General features: G+C 38.8%; 2 protein-coding genes across 7 annotated transcripts in view; one reads left to right on the top strand and one right to left on the bottom strand.

Moving 5' to 3' along the window:
• The window catches only part of wasf1.L (WASP family member 1 L homeolog), a 62,238-nt gene extending 39,472 nt beyond the window's left edge, over nucleotides 1-22,766 (bottom strand). The window contains exons 1-3 of one of the 6 annotated variants that reach the window (XM_018263311.2): nucleotides 22,508-22,766; nucleotides 16,529-16,710; nucleotides 16,382-16,454 (exon numbers count right to left, since the gene is read on the bottom strand). The gene's annotated coding sequence lies outside the window, so the exon portion shown is untranslated. Of the gene's footprint in view, nucleotides 1-10,368; nucleotides 10,787-16,381; nucleotides 16,500-16,528; nucleotides 16,711-22,507 lie in introns of those variants that run through there. The other 5 variants (XM_018263313.2, XM_018263314.2, XM_018263315.2 and 2 more) reach the window with 5 other exon arrangements.
• Nucleotides 22,767-23,119: 353 nt separating this feature from the next.
• The window catches only part of cdc40.L (cell division cycle 40 L homeolog), a 48,397-nt gene continuing 44,040 nt past the window's right edge, over nucleotides 23,120-27,476 (top strand). The window contains exon 1 of the mRNA XM_018263309.2: nucleotides 23,120-23,215. Coding sequence (XP_018118798.1) covers nucleotides 23,180-23,215 — 36 coding nt within the window. The 5' untranslated portion in view covers nucleotides 23,120-23,179. The remainder of the gene's footprint in view (nucleotides 23,216-27,476) is intronic.

The following is a 27,476-nucleotide window of genomic DNA, read 5'->3' as shown; positions in this document are numbered from 1 at the left end:
ATCAAACAGGACCACGTTAGTTTTTCATTTGTCTTAGCACAATTTGCTGCCCTTGTTCTCATCTTATATGTGCATATTTTAAAATTATAATTAAATTTAAAATTATAACAGCAGAGCTTTTTATGAAATTGAAACAGGCCCAGGGTGCTGCTGAGTTGGTAGTTATTTTTTTTAGTCCTGTGCCTGATGTGCACTGCTGTGTTATAATGCTTCTTCTTTATGCATCAGGCACAGGAGTAGACTGTACATTGCATGGTATGAGCCACCAGTTTACATTTTTCACAGGGGGTCTGAGGAGGGGGATAACCTTCGCCAAACCTCTTTTTAAAGAAACATAAACATAGCAAATGGAAAACCGAATTATACATGTTAATTTATGTGCTCTCAGATTGCAGATTAACAAAATGAGGAGCTTCATATTCAAAACAGTCTTTACAGTAGACACAAAGGGGTCTATTTATTAAACCTCTTTTTCTGGTCGAGTTTTTATAGGGGAAAACTTGAATTTTTAGAGGGGAAAAAAAACCTTGAATTTTCAGTGATTTATTATACCCCACAGCTGCTAAAAGTCCAAATCTGAAAATACTCCAGCTAAAACTTGTCACGGTCCTGTAGAAGTCAATGGCAGATGTCCCATTTACAATTTGAAGAGTTGTGAGTTTTCTGGCAACAACTTTTGAGCGATTTTTGTGTTAATGGGTACAACTGAAACAGTCATTCAATTTTGTCGAGACTTTCCAATGTTTAAGATAGATAGGGGGTTATTTATCAAAAGTCGAGTTGTTTTTTCCATGAAAAATGTTAGTTTTTAAGTTAAAAAAAATAGATCAGAAAAACAGATTCGATTTTTTTTTTTAAACTCGAATTTTGGAGATTTATTATACCCCGACCCTGGAAACAGCTTAAATCCGAACATACACCATCTAAAACCTGTCCACCATTTGAAGATATTAATAGCCTTTATGACGTTCAAGTTCATTCGGTGGGTTTCAAGCGATTTGTGGGGTTTTTTTCTCCGAACTCGTTGAATAGAGAATTTAGAAACCATTCAAGTTGTGAGTTCATTCAAGGTCTAAAAAAAGCTCACATAGCTCTAAAGTTTTGACCTTTGATAAAGGTCGCAAAATGAGCGGATTTTTCACGAATATGCCCACCAATGGCACGTCGATATTGGGTTAATCTGATCGTTAGGCCCTAGGGCCAAATGATCCTATTAGAACGATGGCAATGGGTGCAGATGGGTTGTAGTTTATGTGGTCCTGAATAGCAGGAAAATTCAAATCTGCCAAATCGATATTGGGCCGATTTTTGGCCAGATATCAATCAGAGAGACCCACCAGAAGCCCCCATACACGGGCAGATAAATTGCAGAAGGACCGATATCAGCAGTTTTAATCTGCTTGTGTATAGCCACCTTAAAATATCATTAATCCTTGGCAGACTTAAGGTATGAAGATCCAAATGAACAAGTACAACCCGTGTAAAACTTTCAATCTATGGACAGATCAATATTTTATCTTATTGCAACAGAAGATGGAGATAAAGGCGAGTCAACTGATCCAGGACTTCAAACATGCATCAATGATCCAGGACTTCAAACGGGTCACAGGGGTCACCATCTTGGAAAGTGTCTCCGACACTCATATGCTCAGCTGTTGAGAAGCGGAGCTTAGGGGTAGTCACAAATCATCAGGCAGAAAATTAGGTTGGCCTGTAATATAAACTGATGCTACAAGGCTGATTATTAAATGCTAGTGTTCGTTGCACTGGATTCTGTGCTGCCATGTAGTAATTATCTGTATTTATTAATCAGCCCATATTGTGACATTTATATTCTATGTGTACTGTAAATTGAGTCAGCCCCTGAGCTCAGTAACTGATAGCACCACAGAGCATGTGCAGTGAATCAGCAGAAAAGAAGATGGGGAGCTACGGGGGCATCTTCAGAGGAACAGATCTTTACTGCTAAAGGGCTGTGGTCACCTTAGGCTGGTATAGAACCCAAAAACATAATGGACAACATTCATAGCTTACTTCTTGAGTTTTTTTTTTATAGATGTCAACCAGTCTGTATCATGAGCTGCTGTCATTCTCCTTGACTAATTATAGAAGCCTCCTCATTAGATTTACTGGAATGGTTAAGGTAATGGTCATGTTGAAGAATCCACCAATGTTTTCAGTCTCACAATGTCCTTGAGGACCTTCTGGATTCTATGGAAGGTAAGCTGTCCAGGTCTGCATGCAAAGCATTTCCACCACAACACAGATGGAAGTGCTTTCTTCAGTGACCAAATAACAATCATGCCTTGTCTGTGGGCAAACTTAATTCTTGACGGTCATCAATAGTGGCGACTGATTTTCACTTTCAATCAGGGATGCATCGAATCCACTATTTTGGATTTGGCCGAACCCCGAATCCTTTGGGAAAGATTCGGGTTAATATTAAACCGAACCCAAATTTGCATATGCAAATTAGGGGTGGGAAGGGGAAAACATTTTTACTTCCTTGTTTTGTGATTAAAAGTCACGCAATTTCCCTCCTGCGACAATCTCCCCGAAATGCCTTCCCCCTGCCCTCCGCCGGCTAAAATTAAAATCGCCTGGGGGAAGGCACACGTGGCGCTTCATTTTCCGAAGTCGCCTGAAGTTTCCTCTGGGAGATTGTTGCCCCGAAGAAAAGGAGATTTGTCGCTGGGACGACTAATCTCCCTGAATCTACTCGTGTAGCCAGACCCTTAAAATGGTGATCAAAAATCTATGTTGAATGCCAAAATGTGCCATGGGGTGTACTTCACACAATTGTAATTTATTGGGGTAGTTCATATTAAGACTGAATAGGTCTGCACATTGATATGTTTTCAGCTGTAATTATGCATTGCCTGTTATGGATTGTTTTTTTTGGCTGCATCTTTATAAACACCCGTAAAATGTATTATTCAATTCAGGAAAAAGTACTTTTCATGTGTTTTTGCCAAATTCATCTTTAAGGTCTGTCTGTGAAATTGACGTTAACTGGTATCAAATTAATGCTCATGCTGATCAATAATCACATATATAGTTATAAGCTTTAAGGAAGAAAAAAAAAAAAAACAAGTGTGCTACACCACTACATTTACATTAAAAATATCAAGACATTTTTATACTTGCTTGCAAATGTTGATTACAACTTATGGTAATGCCAAACTGATGCCAGAACAAACAATATAGTAAAGTGAAAAATGTATTCCACCTATTTCATACTACCCTAGATAGTGCCCCCAGCCTGCTTCCCCCCCCCCCCGGCATAGTTCCTTACCCCTGAAAGCTTCCCAAATACATTGTTCACATATCAGTGCATAGTAGTTGCAGCGGAGCTCATTAACGCCATCTTCCGGATCTTCGGTCTTCTTTGGGTCCTCTTCCTTCCCTCTAACAAATCATGGCACTTTTTGGCGCACGAGCAGTTGCTACAAACAGGAAGTCTTCTCCAACTGCGCATGCGCCAATACAGCGCTCATCACACTTGAAGACCGAAGATCCGGAAGATGGTCCCCATGAGCTCTGCTGCGCTTACACTGCACCGATATGTGAGCAATGTATTCAGGACACTTTCAGGGGTAATAAACTATGCGGGGGAGAAGCAGGGAGGGGGACAATCTAGGGAAGTAGGTAGGGTTTTGCTTATTGGGGGGGGGGTTAGTTTTCCTTTAAGAAAGGGTGCAGCCATACAGGGGAGACACTATAGGGAAGAAGTTTAAAAAAAAAAATGTGGTGGTGTGCGGTCCTGTCAAAAAAAAAAAAAAAAAAAAAATGGTACACAACCACTGTTGAGCTATGTGGAAAAATATTTAACTGCATTATGTTGGTTATGTTTTTATGAAAACACAACAAAAAAAGGATCACCATTAACTACCTTTTACCACACGTAAACAAAAAAGAAGTGAACCATGAAGAAATAGCTCAACCATTGTTAAACATACTTTTCAAGATGAACCAACCTTATCTAGTCCAACACGTCAGTCATGAAATATCAGTTTAGGAATGCTGAAAACAACTAAAATAAGTCCGACGCTAAATATAAAAATTTTAATTTTCCTTATTAAAAATAGTAACTTGCCCAAATCATTCAACTGTTGTTTCACTGAAATAGACAAATCTCTAAATGGTCAATGGTCAAACTGTGCCAGAGTTTTGACAATCTGTGCTTTTCTGTAGTGACTGCAATATATGTGCCTGCCATTGCGTACAACCCATGTGCACACAGATAGGCGGATTGCTTTCATTCCTGTCATTACACATAGGACAGGTGTGGGACATAACGACTTACTCTCTGCAAGTATACAAAACTTGCAGTGTGGTGTACACTTATCAGCCACACACAACACAGTACTAAGCCAATTAAATTTCATGACACACTGGGTGGTCAGATTCTTAGAAAATTATGTCAATCATAAATACATGTCCGAAGAGTCTTTGGAGAGGCTGACGCCAAATAAACAGTAGTCCCTTGAACTGGAGCTTGATTGCCCTGACCTACTACCTGTAACATAACAGTGCATAGGTTAACAAACAGACTAGATAATGCAAACAAGGGCATACAGTTCAGGATGAAAAAGAAGGGTCTGACTCTTAATGCTTAAACTAAGCATTAAAAATAAATGACCAAAGTGCCAAAGAGATGGATATTTTGCACATTAAGGGCAGATTTCTTAAAATGTGAGTATACATGGTAATAAATAAACTCAGCCATGTTCTATCATTCCTATGGGATATTTAGAAACATATTTATCAATTGGTGAAAGTTAGAACATTTGATAAATACACTTCCAAACTCCCTATAGGAATGAAAAGAACTTGGTCGAGTTTTTAGTTATCAAAATCTAAACTCACATTTTGATAAATCTGCCCATTATAATGGGACAAGGCATTTTGACACACCAGGGTGAATCTTTCAGAAAACTGTTGACCCAATAGTATGCCTTTTGCCCAGTACGTCATTATCTGTACAACCTACTCTTCTTTATAGTGTAAATAGTTTTTGTTTAATTTTACCAATTTTGGTTAAATCAAATAGTTTGAATCTCAAAATAAAGCAAGAATATAGTAAAGAAAATGTGACAGGCAACACAAAAATTAAATTCTCTCTTCAGCAAAAGTTCAATTAACATAACGTAATAAACAATTTATTCCTAAAATTCACCTAAAAAGAATGCTAAATTTTAGAAAGAATGAAAAAAAAAAACCACAAAAATGATTATATAATTTACTAGATGGGCTGCAAAAACACCAAAATGCTAAATTTAGATAGCAAATACTTGGCATGGATCTCTACACTTGGTGCAAAATGACTCGTTCATATGAATACAATTTAAGAAGCAGCAATATTTTTATATGTAGGAATTTCCATGAAGGGTTGGAATCTCACAATGAAAAAGATTTCATTTGGCAGTTGGAATGCTTCCCCATCAGGTAATGCATAAAATAAGCAAATTTTCTCTACAGTGAAGAATTCTCTCTATACGCTGTAAACCTGCAGGTAAGGGACAAAATGCAAAGAGAACAAACTCAAAATAAACTGAACAGAAGAACATGCTGTGCTAATAAACAGCACTTAATTTAAGTTTATTAATTTAAATTGTTACTAGTAAATATCACACAGACTTTACTTTACTGCAGGTCTCTTTAGCTTCAGATATACCTTCTCCAAATAATTCAATGCTAATGGGCAAGTGCAATAAATAAAAACCAATGACTCCAAAGATACAGCAATGGATTGAACTGGTAAATGGCACTTTCCAAGTAGTCAAACTAACCTATACAGCCCAGAGAACTCCCCTAAAATATGAAAAGCCTCCATAGTTGTATTCCATTCCCAGGTACGGGTTACCCTCCGAACGGCCTGCCCCACCAATATCTGGCCAATATATGATTTGATCAGCTTGGTTTGCCCAGTGAGTGAGGCCAAATCTGGCAGAGATCTGCTCATTTGTGAAACTTGCCAAATTAGTGGTTCTCTAACTGTATGTCCAGTTTTACTTTACCAACCAAACTCACACCATCAAATGGAGAGGTATCCCAAGGGAACAGTATGTAATTTAAATATTAAATACTATGCTGTCAATAATTGTATTCCTGGGAAGCAAGGTATTTACTCGTGTTGTTTTGTCAAAACTATACACATTTGGTTTGTTATTATATCAGCTCTAAATAAAGCTTACAACAACTGCTGTTTCACACTGATATAAATAAATTGTGGCTTGCAGAGTCTACTTGAAGCTACACCAGGAGTACCGTTTAGCTACATATAGCAGGCAAAATTTACTACACTGTATTTTTGTAAGTATGGTTTGCTGAAAACTCAGGACATTTAGGGGTCATTTACTAAAATCTGATTTTATCAAATTTTGTTAATGAGACCAACAAAGCTTGACCATACTCCTATCCACAATTTATCTTACAGACTCCAACCTCACCCATAAAAAGATATGCAATAACTTTGAAACAAAAAAACAGGGACATGATCACCTATAAAAAATGGCAAGAATGGAAAATCAAACACTTCATTGATTAGTAATTTAAAGTAAAAAGAAAAAGAAAAAAAAGACTCAAAACAATAAGAAGCCAGGAAGTAGCAGGGAGAAAATCCAGCAATATAGACATGGAACAATTAAGCCTTTCCCCTTTAGCCCCCACTCGGACGATTAACTTTTCTTTCTTCTTCTCTTTTTTAATTGTAAATCTTATGTAACGAAAAAAAATCAATAAAAATTAAGTTAAAAATAAAATTACTTGAAAAAGTCGGGTCCGGAAAAACTTTATAATACGGAGTGATAAACTGGAATCGTATGAATTTTTCGGATATTAGTTATTGCCCGCTAAACCCATCGCAATATCTTCAAACTGGGATAGGGACATCTGCCATTGACTTATACATATCCTTGACAGGGTTTGCTGGGTTTTCAGATTCGGGTTTAGCAGCATAATAAAGATCTGGGAGGAAAACCGACATGCTCAGTCCGTTACGATAATAAAATTAATTTATGGATCTCCGGTTCTCGGGGGGGGGGACACACTGGTCTCTGCGGCAGTCTCGCTGTGTATCCGAATAGTGTAGCGGTTCTTTTTAGGGATATGTACACCAGTATTAGGGATTCCTCTGGGTCAGTCAGTCTGCATTTCGTATATAGAATACTTCATCAGGGACTTTTTTCATATTACAACACGGCACTCTTTATCTGGTCTGTATTTCCGGTAATTAATTTACATAATCAATTAATTAATTTATGTATAACAAGCAATAAAAACAATTCATGTTGAATACATTAATTTCATGGTAACAAAATATTTCATGTTATATTTCAAGTTTCTTTAAAAACATGTCAGAATCTAAAAAATCTATTTAAAGAAAAAGAATATAAAGAAAGATATAAAGAAAATGTGCGACAATAAAGAAAGAAATACTTTTAGAGAGAAAAAAATAAACAGGAAAACAAAAACAACAAATGTATTCCTTTTATCACCACCTTCAACAACTCCAATAGAAAGTTCAAAAATATAATTAAAAAACATTGGCACATATTAAAAAAGGATAAAGATCTAACTGAACTCCTAATCAAACATCCAAAAAAAAAAGTCACAATAAAACAAATCCTTGTATACAGCTGTCTACACAATAAGATCAAATAAAAAAAGGCTTCTTTACCTGCAGAATCTGGAAAGCTTGCAAAATATGCACTAACAACGAAAGAAAAGTAACCAAATTCAAATCAAATGTTACAAACGAAGAATTCAATATTAAAAAGGTAATTGCCTGTAATAGCAACAATGTAGTCTATTTGCTACAGTGCCTATACAAACTACAGTATGTAAGTAGAACCAGTAGAAGTCTAAAAATAAGGATTAGAGAACATACAAACAACATCTGTAAAGGTTTACTCACACTTAGGGGCCAATTCACCAAGCTCGAGTGAAGGATTCGAAGTAAAAAAAACTTCGCATTTCAAAGTGTTTTTTGGGCTACTTCGACCACGACTTCGACTCGAAGGATTTGAACTAAAGATCGTTCGACTATTCGATAGTCGAAGTACTGAAGTACTGAATCTTTAAGAAAAAACTTCGACCCCTTAGTTCGCCATCTAAAACCTACCGAACCCAATGTTCGGAAGGTCCCCATAGGCTTGCCTAAATTTTTTTGGTCGAAGGATAATCCCGATAAGACCGTGATCATACTGCCTTCTAGTAAGTATAACCGCACGTGGGAGCTAGGCCAAAGAGTCTGACGACACTTCACCATAAGCGCCTTCAATCTGCAGGTACCACATTGCACGGGAGACACGCTGAAGAAGTCCGCGATTCACATTACACGCAAGAACAAGTGCTCCATATGTGAGTAGTTTCTGTTTTGAACGCAGCTGCAATCTTAAAAGGTATAGTATTTTTCCTTCCTTTAGGGATCGGCGAATATGGCACCTAACAATTTTTCTTTTAGCGCACTGAAACCTAAACATTTTTACTTATAATAAAGATTTATATATAAATATATATGATAATAAATCTGTAATAGTTTTTGCCCTAAAAAGTCCAAACAGAAAAAAAATTGAGTTTTAGTATATGACCCCCTTATTATCGCATGCTGGAAAATAGCAATATGGACATAATTCACTAAAAGGTCTCTTTTTCATACTTTAGTTTGATTATTCTCAATCAATTGGGACTGAGAGTTGGTGCACCTGGCTGATTTACAGTACAAACTATTAAAGGGGTACTGTACTGCACATTTTTCATTATTAAAACCATAGGTTAAAAGTATGTTGTGTACAAGACCTAAACATTGAATTCATGTTAAACAAGAGAATTTACTGCCACTTTAGGTCTGGGGATTTCATGATCTGATTTCATGTAGCAATTACCTCGCATTAAACAGAGAGTTCCAGAATGCTGCAGCTTAAGGTGGCCATACACGGAGAGATCCGCTCGTTTGGCGATGTCGCCAAAACGAGCGGATATCTCCCCGATATGCCCACCTTGAGGTGGGCAATATTGGGCTGATCTGATTGTGGGCCCTATGGCCCAACGATCGGATCCTACGGTGGCTTTACGGGTGGTCAGATCGCGGGACCGCATCAACGTACAGATGTGGTCACGATCCGACTGGATTTTTAGTCCCATTCGATCTGGCCGACTTTCGGCCAGATCTCGATCGGGGAAGCCCGTTGGGGGGCCCCATACACGGGCCAATAAGCTCCCGACTCGGTCTGTCTGCAGCTTTCATCGGCCCGTGTATGGCCACCTTTAGATCCAACCTGAAGAGCTGGATTTAAGACTAAAAGCCAATTTATGCCAAAGAAGCAGCATGGAATTCAAAACATGTTTCCCATGTAACCAATTGTGATTTTCATTGACTTTGCCAGTCATTTTTTCCTTTGAAAACCCCATTCCAATTAATTGTAATTAAATTGCATCATGCAATTGGCAGATGCATCCAAATTCTGTAAGATACATTATCATGCTGCTGGAATCAGTCCAGCTGAGTCAGATCACAGCCCATAGTGTGAATTATTAATTAATCAAGGTAGGAATAGTTTTCTGATATTTCACAAACTGTTCTGGTGGTGGTATATGTGAATGAATGTGCACATGCAGTAAAAAAAAAAAAAAAAAAAAATACCACATCTGCTATTATTTAAAGAATGACCCCTTTAAACATATATATTAACTGTGACACCTTTAGATTCCTTTGCACAGCTTTATCACCATTATCAATCATATGGCTACACTCTCAAAAACAGATACATGCACAGACATAGAATGCCACAGACTGGAACAAATACATCTTGACCATGTATCTGGTTTTCACATTAGTATGATATATCCTTTTAAGGGTAGCTGCAGCATCCCATAAAAATGTTTGATAATATAGGGGGAATTGCAATGAGTATTTAACCATATATGCTTTCTGTTCCTGAATACCAGAGCAGCAGGGACAGGTTGGAAAAGACCAGCACTTCCCTCAAACCTTTGCTCATTACTTCCAGGAAAATAGACTGCAGACTCCTCAGAGAGCAGCTCACCCACAGCCTTGGTATTCAGTGAAAATGGACACTGCTTTTCCCACAGTGCGGCTCAGTGCCTTTGCTAAACTACAACACCCAGCACATATGCTGCTAAAGGCCCGGCTGCTGTAGTGCAGCAACAGCTGGAGGACACAAAGGTTGCAAATGAGTGGAGCATGGCTTGTGAAGCAGTGTGTGTGCAGGTATGCGCTTTCCATGTGGAAATACTGCTCTCCTCACAATCCCATGTACATCATACACAAGATAAACACACGCACATACGTATACACATGCATTTCTACACAGACGTTTCCCCGTTGCCCGGACAAATACATACACACAGCCCAAGCTCCGGCTGAATGAAGCCCTTCGCACTTGTCTCGGCAGCTGGACACTCAGCGCTCCCTGCAGCTCATCCTCCCTCCGTTACTCCCAGAGTCACGTGTTGCCTCAGACTCCCCTTCTTGCTCTGCCAGTTTAGCAGCTTTCCCCCATCCCAACCCCCGTTGTCACGGACAGTCCGAGAAACAAGGACAACAAATAATGACACAGAAACCCAGGGGCGCTCCACTGCCCTACAGCAGGAGCTTGTGATGGAAGAAGGCGGGGAGAGGTGATTTGTGAGAAGGAAGGAGGCAGGGAAAAAAGGGGGGGCGTGTTTGTGAATATCAGCTGAATCTTCTTGTCCCACAACACGGCATACAGCTAAGTTGGCAAAATGGCGACTGCGTTATGTTTCATTTATTTCACTCGCTCCTAAGCATAAACGTGAATTTGTATATGCTGTGATATGCTCTCGTGTTCCCAACCCCTACGGACACACAGTGGTACAGCCCATCGACCAGGGCAGGACTGGGAGTAAAAATCAGCCCTGGCAAAAAAATCAAAGCAGCCCACATATAAATGCTTGCTGGTCTTTTACATATACACATGCATCTTTTTATCTATCTATATAAGGTATGCAGGAAATTACCGGCACTCATAGGGTTTAGCAAAAACAAAAAGGTTCTGTTTCAGCTCAACGTTTCGGGAGTACATAGAAAAATATTGTGTACTCCTGACGAAGAGCCCTGTGCAGGCTCGAAGCGTTCAGCTGAATAAAGAACCTTTTTGTTTTTGCTAATCCTATGAGTGCCAGTAATTTCCTGCATAATTTATACAATTTTCTTACCAACACCTGGGTATCAGCAAGGTCAATGGTGTGCACCACTACATTTTTTTTTTTGTGTGTATATATTGCACACTGCACACACTAAAAAGAGTTAATGCCCTGGTGCTAACAGTAGTAACATATTGAATTTACAGAAATGCTGTTGCACTCTAGTGATTTGTGCAAAAAAACTATTAGAAACAACGTTTTGACCCCTCAATGGGGTCTTCAAGATTTTGCTAAAGATCCCATTGAGGGTCGAAACGTCAATTCTAATAAAGTTTTTTGCACAAGTCCCTAGAGTGCAACAGCATTTCTGTAAAATTATATAAATATCCAACCCGCACTATATATATATATATATATATATATATATATATATATATATATATATATATATATATATATATATATATATATTTATTTATTTGGGGAAAGTGGGAGAGTAAATTAACACTGGCAGATAGTTATAGTTTGACAAAAAAAAGCTTTAGTCTTTTCCACTATTCTCCAGGCACACTGTTTAGCTGGGGGGGGGGGTTTGAGAGCAGAGGGGGAATCTGGAAAGAAGCCAGCCACAAATGTACCCAGTTTTTCCAGAGCCCAGATCAGTGTGAGTCTGTCTGCAGCTCTTTAGTTGTTCTGCTGCTCACTTGCTCTTCCCTGACAGAGGAACATCACAGGCAGGAGGCGGGCCTCAGATTGAAGAAGATCCGGCAAACTTCTGTCACAGTGTGCAGGAAGAAAAAGCTGCTCCTGGGTCCTAGTGGTGAGCAATCTGCCGGCCCTGTGTTCTCTCCACACCCGCCCTCAGTCTGAGCAGCAGGGCAGACCGAAAAGTAGTGTTTAATAAGTGCAGTGCCGCATCTAATCAGGGAGCCTGTAGCCCACTTAAAGGCTAGAGCGGCCCCTCAGGCAAATGTCCGAATGGACAAATCACCAGTCCGGGCCTGCCATCGAAATGCGTCTGATTCTATCCTTGTGTTTTCTTGAGGTTAAGTAATAATAAAAAAAAATAATTGTGATGTCACTGCCGGCTCGTTCTACCAATTAGAAATGCTGGTTGTTAGTGAAGTGGCCGGCGATATGGTGTGTGAGGCGTTTGTGCTGTCAGTGCAAGCTTTTTCTGCAGTCACACAACAACATGTTAAAAACCGCAAATGTTAGTGTGGCACATATTTCGTAGAGACAACCTGTGCTCGCTTACAGATTAAGGGCTCTTACACATGAGCGTTTTTACCTGCGCTCCCCTGCGTTCCGTTTTTCGGCGTTCAGCCGCAGGGGAGCGCAGGAATAGACGCATTTAATTATTTCAAATGGGGCTGTACTCACACAGGCGCATGTAGGCGCCGAACGCAGGTTGAGACGCAACATGCTGCATTTTTCCTGCGTTCGGCGCCTACATGCGCCTGTGTGAGTACAGCCCTATTTGAAATAATTAAATGCGTCTATTCCTGCGCTCCCCTGCGGCTGAACGCCGAAAAACGGAACGCAGGGGAGCGCAGGTAAAAACGCTCATGTGTAAGAGCCCTTAAATAACTTTATAAACCCCTGTTCAAGCTTTTTCTATTTAAACTATACTTTTGTCTTTGTGGCCATGTATATGTTTATAAATGGTTTAGGTTTGCAAAGGCCTCCTGTAGTAATTAACCTTAACATACACAAATCATGTTGAGTGCGGTGGCCTTGTGAAGCATGATGGTACCAATGAAGGCCGATATAAGCTTATAGGCTTACTTTTCTCAGGAGTTGCACAGTCCCTGGCATCCCCCAGGTCAGGTCAGTCTGGGGGTGGAGGAAGGGGGGTTGGTTTATCTGTAGGAGATGTCTCAAGACTAGACAATAGAAGTTTGGGCAGACTTGCTAACTATCCTTGGTGCAGCTCTGATTATCCTTTACACTAAGTCACAGACTTTTCGTTTTTCATTACTTTGTAAAACACTGTTGCATTGATGTTTTCCGAGTTTACTGAATTTCCCTTATGAAATAAGAACTGCGTTTTTGGAGCAATTCTCAGAATAAATCTCTGGATTTCCTGATGCCTTTGGGTCATTACAAATATCAATACTGTATATACTAACCCAATAGCTATATGCACATCATGTGGCACCTTGTTGCCTTTGCTATCCAAAACCACTATTCTGTATACACTACCAAAAATCTTTAAACAAACCTACGGGTCAACTTATAGTAGTGGGGGTTAATTTGGTGTTTGGTGGCAATCCATAGGTTAAGGGTAGCAAGGAAACAAGGAAAACAAACGTAGGGGCACGTTAACTTAGCTTGAGTGAAGGAATTTTAAGAAAAAATACTTCGAATTTCGAATGTTTTTTTGGGCAACTTCGATCTTCGACTACGACTTTGAATCGAGCAATTCGAACTAAAAATCTTTAGCTTTTTTTGATTAAAGGAATTTCGTTCGATCGATGGATTAAAATCCTTCGAATCGTTCGAATCATTAGATCAGACGAATATCGCTAAATCATTCGACTTCGATATTCGAAGGATTTAACTTCGACAGTCAAATATCAAGGGTTAGTCAACCCTCGATATTCGAACCTAAGTAAATCTGCCCCGTAGTGTGTATTTTTGCCTGTAACAGAACCAACTGGACAGGAGAGATACAATATAGCTGTGTGGTAATGGTTTACTGCTGAACCTTGTTAGACTTCTGTTTACGATGCAAAGGTATGATCATTGATCATATCAGTGGATGCACGTTAACTTTATTGCATTATGATGCTTCACAAAGATGTGTCACTTAGGGCAATGACACACGGGAAGATTTGAGGTCCATTTTAAAAAAATTCACTACCACTGGCAACAAATCTTGCCAAAAATGCCTTGCCGTTATTATGGTTCACTTTTGAGTTAATTTTTAATATGTTATAGAATAGCCAGTTCTAAGCAACTTTTCAATTGGTCTCAATTATTTTTCATAATTCTTTAATTATTTGTCTTTTACTTCTGACTCTTACCAGCTTTCAAATGGGGGTAACCTACCAACTCACAAATGCATTGGTATTGCTGCTTTTTATTACTCATCTTTCTATTTAGGTCTCTCCTATTCATATTGCAATCTCTTTTTCAAACCAATGCATGGTTGCGAGGGTAAGTTGGACCCTATCAACCAGATTGCTAAAATTGCAGACTTGAGAGCTGCTGAACAAAAAGCTTAATAACTCAAAAACCACAAATAATAAAAACTATTTTGTATTATTCTATACATCATTCTAAAAGTTCTCAAAGTTCTCAAAGGCAAACAACCCTTTAAACTTGTAATTACCACAAGTAAATTACATTATTAACGGAGATTCGGCATAATCACGGTAACAAGAACAGGTATTTTCCAGCAATGAAGCCGAATTGCCCCAAGAAATGTAATTCACTAGCGGTGATTATCGACAGACTAAATTAGCAGGTTATTGGCACGTGTATGGGCCTTCTGAAGGGCTCCCCTAACTGATATCTGAAGCCTTCAATTAACACAATGTAATACACATTTTATGCCTACAATTCACCTTAAAAAGAATGTTAAATTTTAGAAAGAATGAAAAAATAAAACACACAAAAATGATTATATAATTTACTAGATGGGCTGCAAAAACACCAAAATGCTATAATTTAGATAGCAAAACTTGCCATGGATCTCTACCCTTGTGCAAAATGACTAACTCGTTCATAGGAATACAATTTAAGAAGCAGCAATATTTTTAGATGTAGGAATTTCCATGAAGGGTTGGAATCTCACAATGAAAAAGGTTTCATTTGGCAGTTGGAATGCTTCCCCATCAGGTAATGCATAAAATAAGCAAATTTTCTCTACAGTGAAGAATTATCTCTATACGCTGTAAACTTGCAGGTAAGGGACAAAATGCAAAGAGAACAAACTCAAAATAAACCGAACACAAGAACATATTGTGCTCATAAACAGCACTTAATTTAAATAAGAAAACATTATTATGCCGAAAAAAGCAACCTGTTTCAATACTTATAAGATTAATCAAGTTTGTTAATTTACATTGCTGCTAGTAAATATCACACTGACTTTATTTACCGCAGGTCTCTTTAGCTTCAGATATACCTTCTCCAAATAATTCAATGCTAATAGTGCAAAGATGCCAAAATAAAACCAGAAGAACTTATGAGGCATACTATCATAACACTAATGAAACCAATGACTACAAAGATACAAAAATTGATTGAACTGGTAAATGGCACTTTCCCAGTAGTCAAACTAACCTATACAGCCCAGAGAACTCCCCATAAATATGAAAAGCCTTCATAGTTGTATTCCATTCCCAGGTAAGGGTTGCCATCCAAAAGGCAATAAAATCTGCAAATTCTGACCCTCTGAACCGCCTGCCCCACCAATACTTGATTTGATCAGCTTGGATCTGCTCATTTGTGAAACTTGCCAAATTAGTGGATCTCAAACTGTATGTCCAGTTTTACTTTACCAACTATACTCACACCATCAAATGGAGAGGTATCCTAAGGGAACAGTAAGTAATTAAAATATGAAATACTATGCGGTCAATAATTGTATTCCTGTGAAGCAAGGTATTTACTTGTGTTGTATTGTCAAAACTATACACATTTGGTTTGTTATTATATCAGCTCTAAATAAAGCTTACAACAACTGCTGCTTCCCACTGACATCAATAAATTGTGGCTTGCAGAGTCTACTTGAAGCTACACCAGGAGTACCGTTTAGCTACATTTAGCAGGCAAAATTTACTACACTGTATTTTTGTAAGTATGGTTTGCTGAAAACTCAGGACATTTAGGGGTTATTTACTAAAATCTGATTTTATCTAATTTTGTTAATGAGACCAACAAAGCTTGACCAAACTCCTATCCACAATTTATTTTACAGACTTCGACATCACCAATGAAAGATATGCAATTACAACTTTGAAACAAAAAAACAGAGAAATCATCACCTATAGCAAGAATGGAAAATCAAACACTTCACTGATTAGTAATTTAAGTTCAAAGTAAAAAAATAGACTCGAACAATAAGAAGCCAGGAAGTAGCAGGGAGAAAATCCAGCAATATAGACATGGAACAATTAACCCTTTCCCCTTTGACCTGGGATAGGTGCCTTATTTGCCATTCCCAAAAGGAAGGAAAAATACTATATGGTGTATTAACCTTTTTAAGATTGCAGCTGCGTTCAAAACAGAAACTACTCACATATGGAGCGCTTGTTCTTGCGTGTAATGTGAATCGCGGTTTTCTTCTGCGTGTTTTCCATGCGATGTGGTACCTGCAGATTGAAGGTGCTTATGGTGAAGTGTCGTCAGACTCTTTGGCCTAGCTCCGACGTGTGGTTATACATACCAGAAGGCAGTATGATCGCGGTCTTTGTAGGAAGCTTTGCAGAGGTAATTGCAGAGAGGGATTTGCCGTCTGTGGTTTTTATCGATGTACTTGCTGGTTCCCGGTAGGATCTCCGGTTCTCGTGGGGGACGCTGATCTCTGCAGCAGTCTCGCTGTGTATCCGAATAGTGCAGAGGTTCTTTCTAAGGGATATGTACACCAGTATTAAGGATTCCTCTGGGTCAGTTGATTTGTGAATAATCTTTTATTCAAACACTCTTTTGCCCAACGCGTTTCATATATAGAATACTTCATCAGGGGCTTTTCCCATATTACAACACAGCACTCTTTATCCGGTCTGTATTTCCGGTAATTAATTTACATAATCAATTAATGTATAGCAAGCAATAAAAACAATTCATGTTGAATATATTTATTTTGAGGTAGATAAAATATTTAATGTAATTCATTTAAAAGTTTCTTGAAAAACATATGTCAGAATCTAAAAAAACAATTTAAAGAAAAGGGATATAAAGAAGAAATAATTGATTTGGCAAAGAAAATGTGCGACAATAAAGAAAGAAATGAACTTTTAGAGAAAAAAATAAAATCGGAAAACAAAGACAACAAATGTATTCCTTTTATCACCACCTTCAACAATTCCAATAGAAGGTTTGAAAATATAATAAAGAAAAATTGACATATATTAAAAAAGTATAAAGTTCTAACTGAACACCTAACTAAACAACCACGTATGATCTATAAAAAAACACTCACAATAAAACAAATCCTTGTACCCAGCTGTCTACCCAATAAGATCAAAGAAACCCCGACAGACACCTTTCTGACTGAGAAAAAAGGCTTCTTTACCTGCAGAAACTGTAAAGCTTGCAAAATATAACAAAAGTAACCAAATTCAAATCAAATGTTACAAATGAAGAATTCAATATTAAAGAGGTAATTGCCCGTAATAGCAACAATGTAGTCTATTTGCTACAGTATGTAGGTAGAACCAGTAGAAGTCTAAAAATAAGGATAAGAGAATATGCAAACAACATCCGTAAAGGTTTACTCACACACAGGGGCACATTTACTAAGGGTCGAATATCAAGGGTTAATAAACCCTCAAATTCGACCCTAGAAGTAAAATCCTTCGAATTCGAATATTGAATTCAAAGGATTTAGCACAAATGCTACAATCGAACGATCGAAGTAAAAATCGTTCGAAGGATTTTAATCGATCGATCGAAGGATTTTTCTTCGATCAAAAAAACATTAGAAAACTGATGGGGAAGGTCCCCATAGGCTAACATTGTACCTCGGTAGGTTTAAACTGCCGAAGTATGTAGTCAAAGTTTTTTTTAAAGAGACAGTACTTCGACTATCGAATGGTCGAATAGTCTAACGTTTTTTACTTCGAATCGCTCGAATCTAAGTCGAAGGTCGTAGTAGCCTATTCGATGGTCGAAAGTACCCAAAAAAATATTTTACTTCGAATCCTTCACTTGAGCTTAGTAAATGTGCCCCATAGTGTTTCAGCACACTTTAAAACACACCATAATTGCGACCCCTCCTTACTCACCTTCATAGGAATTATCCAAAAAAAAAAAAAAAAGCTCACTGGCGTGGTTGCAATATGGTACAGTTAATATCCAGAGAGTAAACTCTCTGGATTCATGAATTAAAAACATTAGCACCAAGTGGTTTCAAAACTGAAATTGATTTAAAGTGTTTCTTAAACGATTATTGGTAACTAACCGTATCTTCTTACTAAAGATAGCTTTTATCAATTTTTTAAAAAAAAAACTTTTAAAATGAATAACATATTTTATCTGTCCCAAATCAACTGACCCAGAGGATTACTTAATACTGGTTTACATATAGCAAGAAAGAACCGCTGCATTATTCGGATACACAGCGAGACTGCCGCAGAGATCAGCATCCCCCACGAGAACCGGAGATCCTACTGGAAGCCCTACAGAAACCAGCGATAAAAACCCACAACGGCAAATCCCTCTGCAAAGCTTCCTATAAGACTGGGAGCTAGGCCAAAGATTCTGACGACACTTCACCATAAGCGCCTTCAATCTGCAGGGACCACATCACATGGGAGATACACTGAAGAAGTACGCGATTCACATTACACGTTAGAACAATGTGAACAATCCATATGCGAGAAGTCAGGGCCGGACTTACATAGCGGGCACCCCTAGGCCCACAGTTGTTCATCACCCCCACCCACACACACCCACAACCCCCCACACACACTTTTATTCATTCAAATTTTCATCATCGGGACCAGAGCAATGGGGAATGGTGCACAGGAAATTTAAAAAACGATTGTATCTCCTGCGCATCCCCAGTGTTTGTGAACCAATGTGGGTGTGGTTGGACATCATGCTGCCCTAGGCCCGGGCCCCCCCACAATTCCGGGCCTACGAGTAATTTCTGTTTTGAACACAGCTGCAATCTTAAAAGGTTAATACACCATATATTATTTTTCCTTCCTTTAGGGATCGGTGAATACGGCACCTAACAATTTTTCTTTTAGCGCACTGAAATCTGAACATTTTTACTGATAATAAAGATCTATATATAAATATATATGATAAGAAATCTGTTTTTTTTTTTGTGAAAAATTTTAGTTTTTGCCTCAAAGTCAAAACAGAAAAAAAAAAATTCGAGTTTTAGTAAATAACCCCCTTATTTTGCATGCTGGAAAAATAGCAATATGGACATAATTCACATAAGGTCTCTTTTTCATACTTTAGTTTGATAATTATTCAGTTGGTACACCTGGCTGATTTACAGTACAAACAGTATTAACTGTACTGCACATTTTTCATTATTAAAACTATAGGTTAAAAGTATGTTGTGTACAAGACCTAAACACTGAATTAAGGTTAAACAAGAGAATTTACTACCACTTTATGTCTGGGGATTTCATGATCTGATTTCATGTACCAATTACCTCTCATTAAACAGAGAATTCCAGAATGCTGCAGCTTAGATGCAACCTGAAGCGCTGTATTTAAAACTAAAAGCCCATTTATGCCAAAGGAGCAGCATGGAATTCAAAACATGTTTCCCATGTAACTAATTATGATTTTCATTGACTTTGCCAGAGTAATTTTTTCCTTTGAAAAACCCATTCCGATTAATTATGATTAAATTGCATCATGCAATTGGCAGATGCATCCAAATTCTGTAAGATACATTATCATGCTGCTGGAATCAGTCCAGCTGAGTCAGATCACAGCCCATAGTGTGAATTATTAATTAATCAAGGTAGGAATAGTTTTCTGATATTTCACAAACTGTTCTGGTGGTGGTATATGTGAATGAATGTGCACATGCAGTAAAAAAATAAAAAATAAAAGCACATCTGCTATTTTTTAAAGAATGACCCCTTTAAACATATATATTAACTATGAAGCCTTTAGATCAATTTGCACAGCTTTATCACCATTATCATATGGCTGCACTCTCAAAAACAGATACATGCACAGACATAGAATGCCACAGACTGGAACAAATACATCTTGACCATGTATCAGGTTTTCACATAAGTATGATATATCCTTTTAAGGGTAGCTGCAGCATCCCATAAAAATGTTATATACACAGCTGTTAGAAGACCCAAATACTGCTCATACAGGAACTGAACAGGAACAATCCGTACCACTCTCTCTACAAAAGCCATCTCATACAGTTCCTTTCCTGTACATGTCAGATAAGGTTTAATGTACTGCATAATGTCTAGAATTGCTCTGATAATCTATCTTCTGCTTTGCTTTACAGTCATTTTGGAACGGTCTGCATTAACATGACAGAATTTACACCTTGTCACAGCCCTGCTCATTGAAATAGAAAATTATATAGAGTAATGTGTGCTATACAATCTTTCAAGAGCAGCTTAAGAAATGATTACCGATAATCATATTTTATTCAGATATGCATTAAGTATATATAATATATATATATATATAATATATATATATATATATATATATATAAATTAATACATTAAAGGGTTTGCTGTGCCACTGTAACATGCTTTCTTGGGCGATCAGCAATGGTTTCTTTCCTCTTTGCCCTGGTACAATTCCCACAATTCACTAACATTACATGAAGAGGAGGAAGCAGGATACCAGTGAGACATCATCTCACCCCTCCTTTTCCAGGAAGGACAAACTGGCAGGTGGGGGTTGGTTTAAAGAGAAGGAGGATCAAATTGCTTTAATCAGATACCAGTCCAAGTCTGACACAGCAAGATTTATATTCAGGGCACACACCTTGTCTGTGCACACAGAAGTATGACTGTGTTTGCTATAGACGACATACTTTCAGGTACACAGGATACCTATATACAGTACAGAATGTCTAACTCACATGTCTAACATATCCAAATGAGCACCAAAACCATTAGCTTTTCTTTTCTGAAAATCTGATCTCTTTATTCAACTTGAAAATAATAATAATCATTGAAAACAAGAAAGCACTAGCCTTGAATCCATACTCATTTAATACATGCTGCCTTAATAAGGCAACAGCCTACTAATACATTTTGATATCACTGTCCATATCAACCAAACGGATATGAGTGACACTGAAAAAGCACTTTAAACTCTATCCACGTGAAACAGGGTGACCTATAGGGTAAAGTAACAAATTACAAAATTACAAAAATTTGTCATTTTTTTTCTAGTTACTGTATATTTTTCCTTTTCCTGCATTAGGGCTCTTACTCATGAGCGTTTTTACCTGCGCTCCCCTGCGCTCTGTTTTTCGGCGTTCAGCCGCAGGGGAGCGCAGGAATAGACGCATTTCATTATTTCAAATGGGGCTGTACTCACACAGGCGCATGTATGTGCCGAACGCAGGTTGAGACGCAACATGCTGCATTTTTCCTGCGCCTACACACGCCTCTGTGAGTACAGCCCCCATTTGAAATAATGAAATGCGTCTATTCCTGCGCTCCCCTGCGGCTGAACGCCGAAAAACAGAACGCAGGGGAGCGCAGGTAAAAACGCTCATGAGTAAGAGCCCTAAAAGAGAATGTGTGCACCAATTAATAAGACTACAATAAAGCTTCCGTACAAGGTTCACTGAGGTCTGGCAGATAACACGTCCTCCTATTAGAAATATTTGAAGCGGACAGATACAATGCATGTTTCACAGTCACTGGCTGACAACACTAGCACCACAACATAAACCTTAGATTATCACGGATTATTTACCTCTCCAGATGTTGCTGAACTACAACTCCCATCTCATTTGACAGCATTTAGCTCCCAAAGGGTGTCATATTTCAAAAGCTGCATACTGGGCATCCCTTTATCTCAGAGACCCCTTCTATAAAATCATCTGGGAATATAAATATGGGGCAAGTAGAAACATGCAGATAAAGCAGGGGATGTAAGTAAATTAACAACGTTTCCATCTCGCAAAGATTCTATTAAAATGAATGGTAGAAAAAAGGCTTGAAACTGATCAGAATGAAAATGAATTATTTGATTTGATAATATAGGGGGAATTGCAATGAGTATTTAACCATATATGCTTTCTGTTCCTGAATACCAGAGCAGCAGGGACAGGTTGGAAAAGACCAGCACTTCCCTCAAACCTTTGCTCCTTACTTCCAGGAAAATAGACTGCAGACTCCTCAGAGAGCAGCTCACCCACAGCCTTGGTATTCAGTGAAAATGGACACTGCTTTTCCCACAGTGCGGCTCAGTGCCTTTGCTAAACTACAACACCCAGCACATATGCTGCTGAAGGCCCGGCTGCTGTAGTGCAGCAACAGCTGGAGGACACAAAGGTTGCAAATGAGTGGAGCATGGCTTGTGAAGCAGTGTGTGTGCAGGTATGCGCTTTCCATGTGGAAATACTGCTCTCCTCACAATCCCATGTACATCATACACAAGATAAACACACGCACATACGTATACACATGCATTTCTACACAGACGTTTCCCCGTTGCCCGGACAAATACATACACACAGCCCAAGCTCCGGCTGAATGAAGCCCTTCGCACTTGTCTCGGCAGCTGGACACTCAGCGCTCCCTGCAGCTCATCCTCCCTCCGTTACTCCCAGAGTCACGTGTTGCCTCAGACTCCCCTTCTTGCTCTGCCAGTTTAGCAGCTTTCCCCCATCCCAACCCCCGTTGTCACGGACAGTCCGAGAAACAAGGACAACAAATAACGACACACAAACCCAGTGGCGCTCCACTGCCCTACAGCAGGAGCTTGTGATGGAAGAAGGCGGGGAGAGGTGATATGTGAGAAGGAGCAGGGAAAAAAAGGGGGGGCGTGTTTGTGAATATCAGCTGAATCTTCTTGTCCCACAACACGGCATACAGCTACGTTGTTTGCGTTATGTTTCAATTATTTTAGTCGCTAGTAACATAAACGTGAATTTGTGTATGCTGTAATATGCTCTTGTGATCCCAACCCCTACGTACACACAGTGGTACAGCCCATCGAGCTGCGTCTGATTCTATCCTTGTGTTTCCTTGAGGTTAAGGAATAAAAAAATAAAATAATTGTGATGTCACCGCCGGCTCGTTCTACCAATTAGAAATGCTGGTTGTTAGTGAAGTGGCCGGCGATATGGTGTGTGAGGCGTTTGTGCTGTCAGTGCAAGCTTTTTCTGCAGTCACACAACAACATGTTAAAAAGTTGCACAGTCCCCGGCATCCCCCAGGTAAGGTCAGTCTGGGGGTGGAGGAAGGGGGGTTGGTTTATCTGTAGGAGATGTCTCAAGACTAGACAATAGAAGTTTGGGCAGACTTGCTAACTATTCTTGGTGCAGCTCTGCCTGCTGATTATCTTTCACACCAAGTCACAGGGGCAAATTCACTAAAGCACAAAGAGGCTAACACTAGCGCAAAATCACCAGCGTGACATCCAGTACCGTAACTAGAGGGGGACGGGCCCCTGGTGCGTGAGTCTAGGGTTGCCACCTGGCCGGTATTTTACCGGCATGGCCGGTAAAAATGATGGCTGATCCCAATGTTATTAATAGGGAAAAAAAAGAAATATATAGGAAGGCCGGTATTTTTCTCCGGAAAAGGTGGCAACCCTATGCGTGATGCGCAGCCGGGTCCCCGCCCCCCTCCGTACGGCCCGAATTTCAGCGGCACACGGCGCTGCCCGGGGGATTTCACTGGCCCCTGGCACTGCTGGGGGGATTTCAGTGGCGCCCGGCGCTGCCGGGGGGCCCTGGCCCGCTCGCACCCCCTGCTCCCCCGGTATTTCCGCCACTGGTGACATAATTTCTTTAATTCGCCGATTTACTAACGGGTGCTGACGTAAATTCGCTAGCGAAGTGGACCTACTCTAGCACTACTTCGCACCCTTATGCCAGGTGAAGTTGCGCTCTGGCGAAGGGAAGTATCTACGCTAATGCACTAACCTGCAGATTTTGCTGAACGTAACTCTTGCGCCACACTTGCCTTCGCCACCTCAGACCAGGCGAAGTGCAATAGAGTAGATAGGGCTTTCTTCAAAAAAAGTTAAAATTTTTTCTAAATCCCAAAAAACACTGGCATCTTTTACTTTTTTAAGAGTGATAGGCTGAAAAAGATTTTAAATTTTTTTGGGGGTACCCTCCTTCCCCCATACATTTCCCAACATATGGCACCTAAACTATACAATGGGCACATGTATAGGGCAAAATAACAACTCTATTTTATTTTATGAAGCTTTCCCAGGCTTGTGTAGTGTAATGTATTTGCTGCTACATATACGTCCATTGTACTTTAACTTGGCGCCGTATGCAAATTAGGCATCGCTAGCGTAACTTTCCTTGACCAATTAACGCTAGTGCAACTTCGCTACCTCCCTGATCGCAACTTCAGATTTTAGTGAATTAGCAGCGCCCTGGCAAAACTTTGCATGGCGAAGTGCGGCGTAGGCATTGCTATCACATTTTCGACAATTAGTGAATTTGCCCCACAGACTTTTAGTTTTTCATTACTGTAGCTTTGATGTTTTCCGAGTTTACTGAATTTCCCATATGAAATAAGAGCTACGTTTTTGGAGCACTTCTCAAAATATTTCCCTGGATTTTCTGATGCCTTTGGGTCATCACAAATATCAATACTGTATATATCAGTGATCCCCAACCAGTAGCTCGCGAGCAACATGTTGCTCTCCAACCCCTTGGATGTTGCTCCCAATTGCCTCAAAGCAGGTGCTTATTTTTGAATTCCAGGCTTGGAGGGAAGTTTTAGTTGCATAAAAAACAGTTGTACTGCCAAACAGAGCCTCAATGTAGGTTGACAATCCACATAGGGGCTACTAAATGGCCAATCAAAGCCCCTATTTGGCACCCCAGGAACATTTTTCATGCTGGTGTTGCTCCCCAACTCCTTTTACTTCTGAATGTTGCTCACGGGTTCAAAAGGTTGGGTATCCCTGGTATATATTAACCCAATAGCTATATGCACATCATGTGGCACCTTGTTGCCTTTGCTATCCAAAGCCACTATTCTGTATACACTACCCAAAATCTTTAAACCAACCTACGGGTCAACTTATTTAGGGTTGCCACCTGGCCGGTATTTTACCGGCCTGGTCAATAAAAATTATGGCTGATCCCAATGTTATTAATAGAAAAAAAAATAACTATATAGGAAAGCCGGTATTTTTTTCCAGAAAAGGTGGCAACCCTACTTATAGTAGTGGAGGTTAATTTGGTATTTGGTGGCAATCCATAGGTTAAGGGTAGCACAAGGAAAATAATCTAAGTGTGTATTTTTGCCTATAACAGAACCAATTGGACAGGAGAGATACAATATAGCTGTGTGGTAATGGTTTACTGCTGAACCTTGTTAGACTTCTGTTTACGATGCAGAGGTATGATCATTGATCATATCAGTGGATGCAAGTCAACGTTATTGCATTATGATGCTTTATGATGCTTCACAAAGATGTGTCTTTTAGGGCAATGATACACGGGAAGATTTGTGGTCCACTTTAAAAAAAATCACTACCGCGGGCAACAAATCTTGGCAAAAATGCCTTGCCATTATTATTTAAGGGGTGGTTCACTTTTCAGTTAATTTGTAATATGTTATGACCAGTTCTAAGCAACTTTTCAATTGGTCTTCATTATTTTTCATAATTTTTCAATTATTTGCCTTTTACTTCTGACTCTTTCCAGCTTTCAAATGGGGGTAAGCTACCAGTTCACAAATGTATTGTTATTGCTGCTTTTTATTACTCATCTTTCTATTTAGGCCTCTCCTATTCATATTCCAGTCACTTTTTCAAACCAATGCATGGTTGACAGGGTAAGTTGGACCATATCAACCAGGTTGCTAAAATTGCAGACTTAAGAGCTGCTGAACAAAAAACGTAATAACTCAAAAACCACAAATAATAAAAACTTAAAATCAATTGCAAAATTTATTAGAATTATTTTCTACATCATTCTAAAAGTTCTCAAAGGTGAACAACCCCTTTAACCTTGTAATTGCAACAAGTAAATTACATTATTAACTGCGATTCGGAATAATCACGGTAAAATGCAAGAACAGGCATTTTCCAGCAATGAAGCCGAATTGCCCCAAATAATGTTCTTTACTAGCAGTGATTATCGACAGACCGAGTTGGCAGGTTATTGGCACATGTATGGGCCTTCTGACGGGCTCCCCTAACCGATATCTGAAGCCTCACGGCTGGGTATAGCTCAGACTTTTTGGTAAAAATGGGCTAACCAGTCAATGTAAAATCTGGAAATCACTAAAGATATACTTACCTTTGTTGAACTTCCCTGAATTATATCAAAGTAGCCAGCAAAATAGTAACTTTTCTGGCCTGGTAGAATTCTAAACTGAATAGGAATGCTTAATGTCACCAAAATTAATATAATGCTTTAACTACATTATGGGGGTTATTTACTAAAACTAGAACTAATCTCATTAGTCAACCTAACTCCCATCTATGAATTGAACTCATTTATCAATAATTCTTCTTGAAGGATTTGGAGCGAAAAAAATGCAACAAGTTTGTGAGTCAATTTGAATCGTATATTGACACTCCAAAAACTTGTTTTTATCGAATTGTCGCTGCGAAAACTCAACTTTATCAGATTATCCAGGGTAGAATGAGACAACAACTTCAGGGATATCTGCCATTGCTTCTACATGACCTTGACAGGTTTAAGATGGAGTATTTTCAGATTTGGATTTTTAGCATGAATGTGATTGCTAGTTTTTATTACTCATCTTTCTATTCAGGCCCTCTCCTATTAATATTTCATTCTCGTATTCAAAGCAATGAATGGCTGCTAGGGTATTTGGACCCTAGCAACTAGATTGCTGAAATTGCAAGCTGTTGAGCTGCTGAATAGAAAGCTAATTAACTCAAAAACCATAAATAATAAAACATGAAAACTAATTTGTCTCAGAATATCACTCAAGATCTTACTCAAAGTAAATTTAAAGGCGAACAACCGATTTGCATTGTGGGAAATTGAGCATTAGTTGGAGGAGAGTTGTTTTCTGATACATTGTTTCTGTAGTCTACTACTTTTAATTGCAATTTCATTTTCAAATCAATTTAAACTCTTTACAATTATTAATAAATATATGAAGGTTGAAATTGTACCATTCTACTTAGTTGGCTGGACAATGAGCTAATAATGTAGGCCCCTGGCCCTATTAACCAAATAGTATAAGGCCCCATTATTTCTTCATGTTGGTTCTGAAGATATATAACCTCCTAATATTAAAATAGTTAGAGTTTACCAAACTTTTTCTTCTCTATTTTTATTATTCTTTAATACAGATAAGTACCTTAACTTTTATATAATACAGCAATGTCATTACATTTATTATACCATATACTTGGATTAAAAAAGCAAGGTATACAACATAGGATTAATATAAATTAAGACAGATAGTAATCATTTTCCAAAAGAATAAAAGAACAGACAATGATGTTGCTTTATAAATTAA

Source organism: Xenopus laevis, chromosome 5L (genome assembly GCF_017654675.1).
Source record: "Xenopus laevis strain J_2021 chromosome 5L, Xenopus_laevis_v10.1, whole genome shotgun sequence".
Lineage (NCBI taxonomy): Eukaryota > Metazoa > Chordata > Amphibia > Anura > Pipidae > Xenopus > Xenopus laevis.
This window is presented reverse-complemented; position numbering and strand designations above follow the sequence as displayed.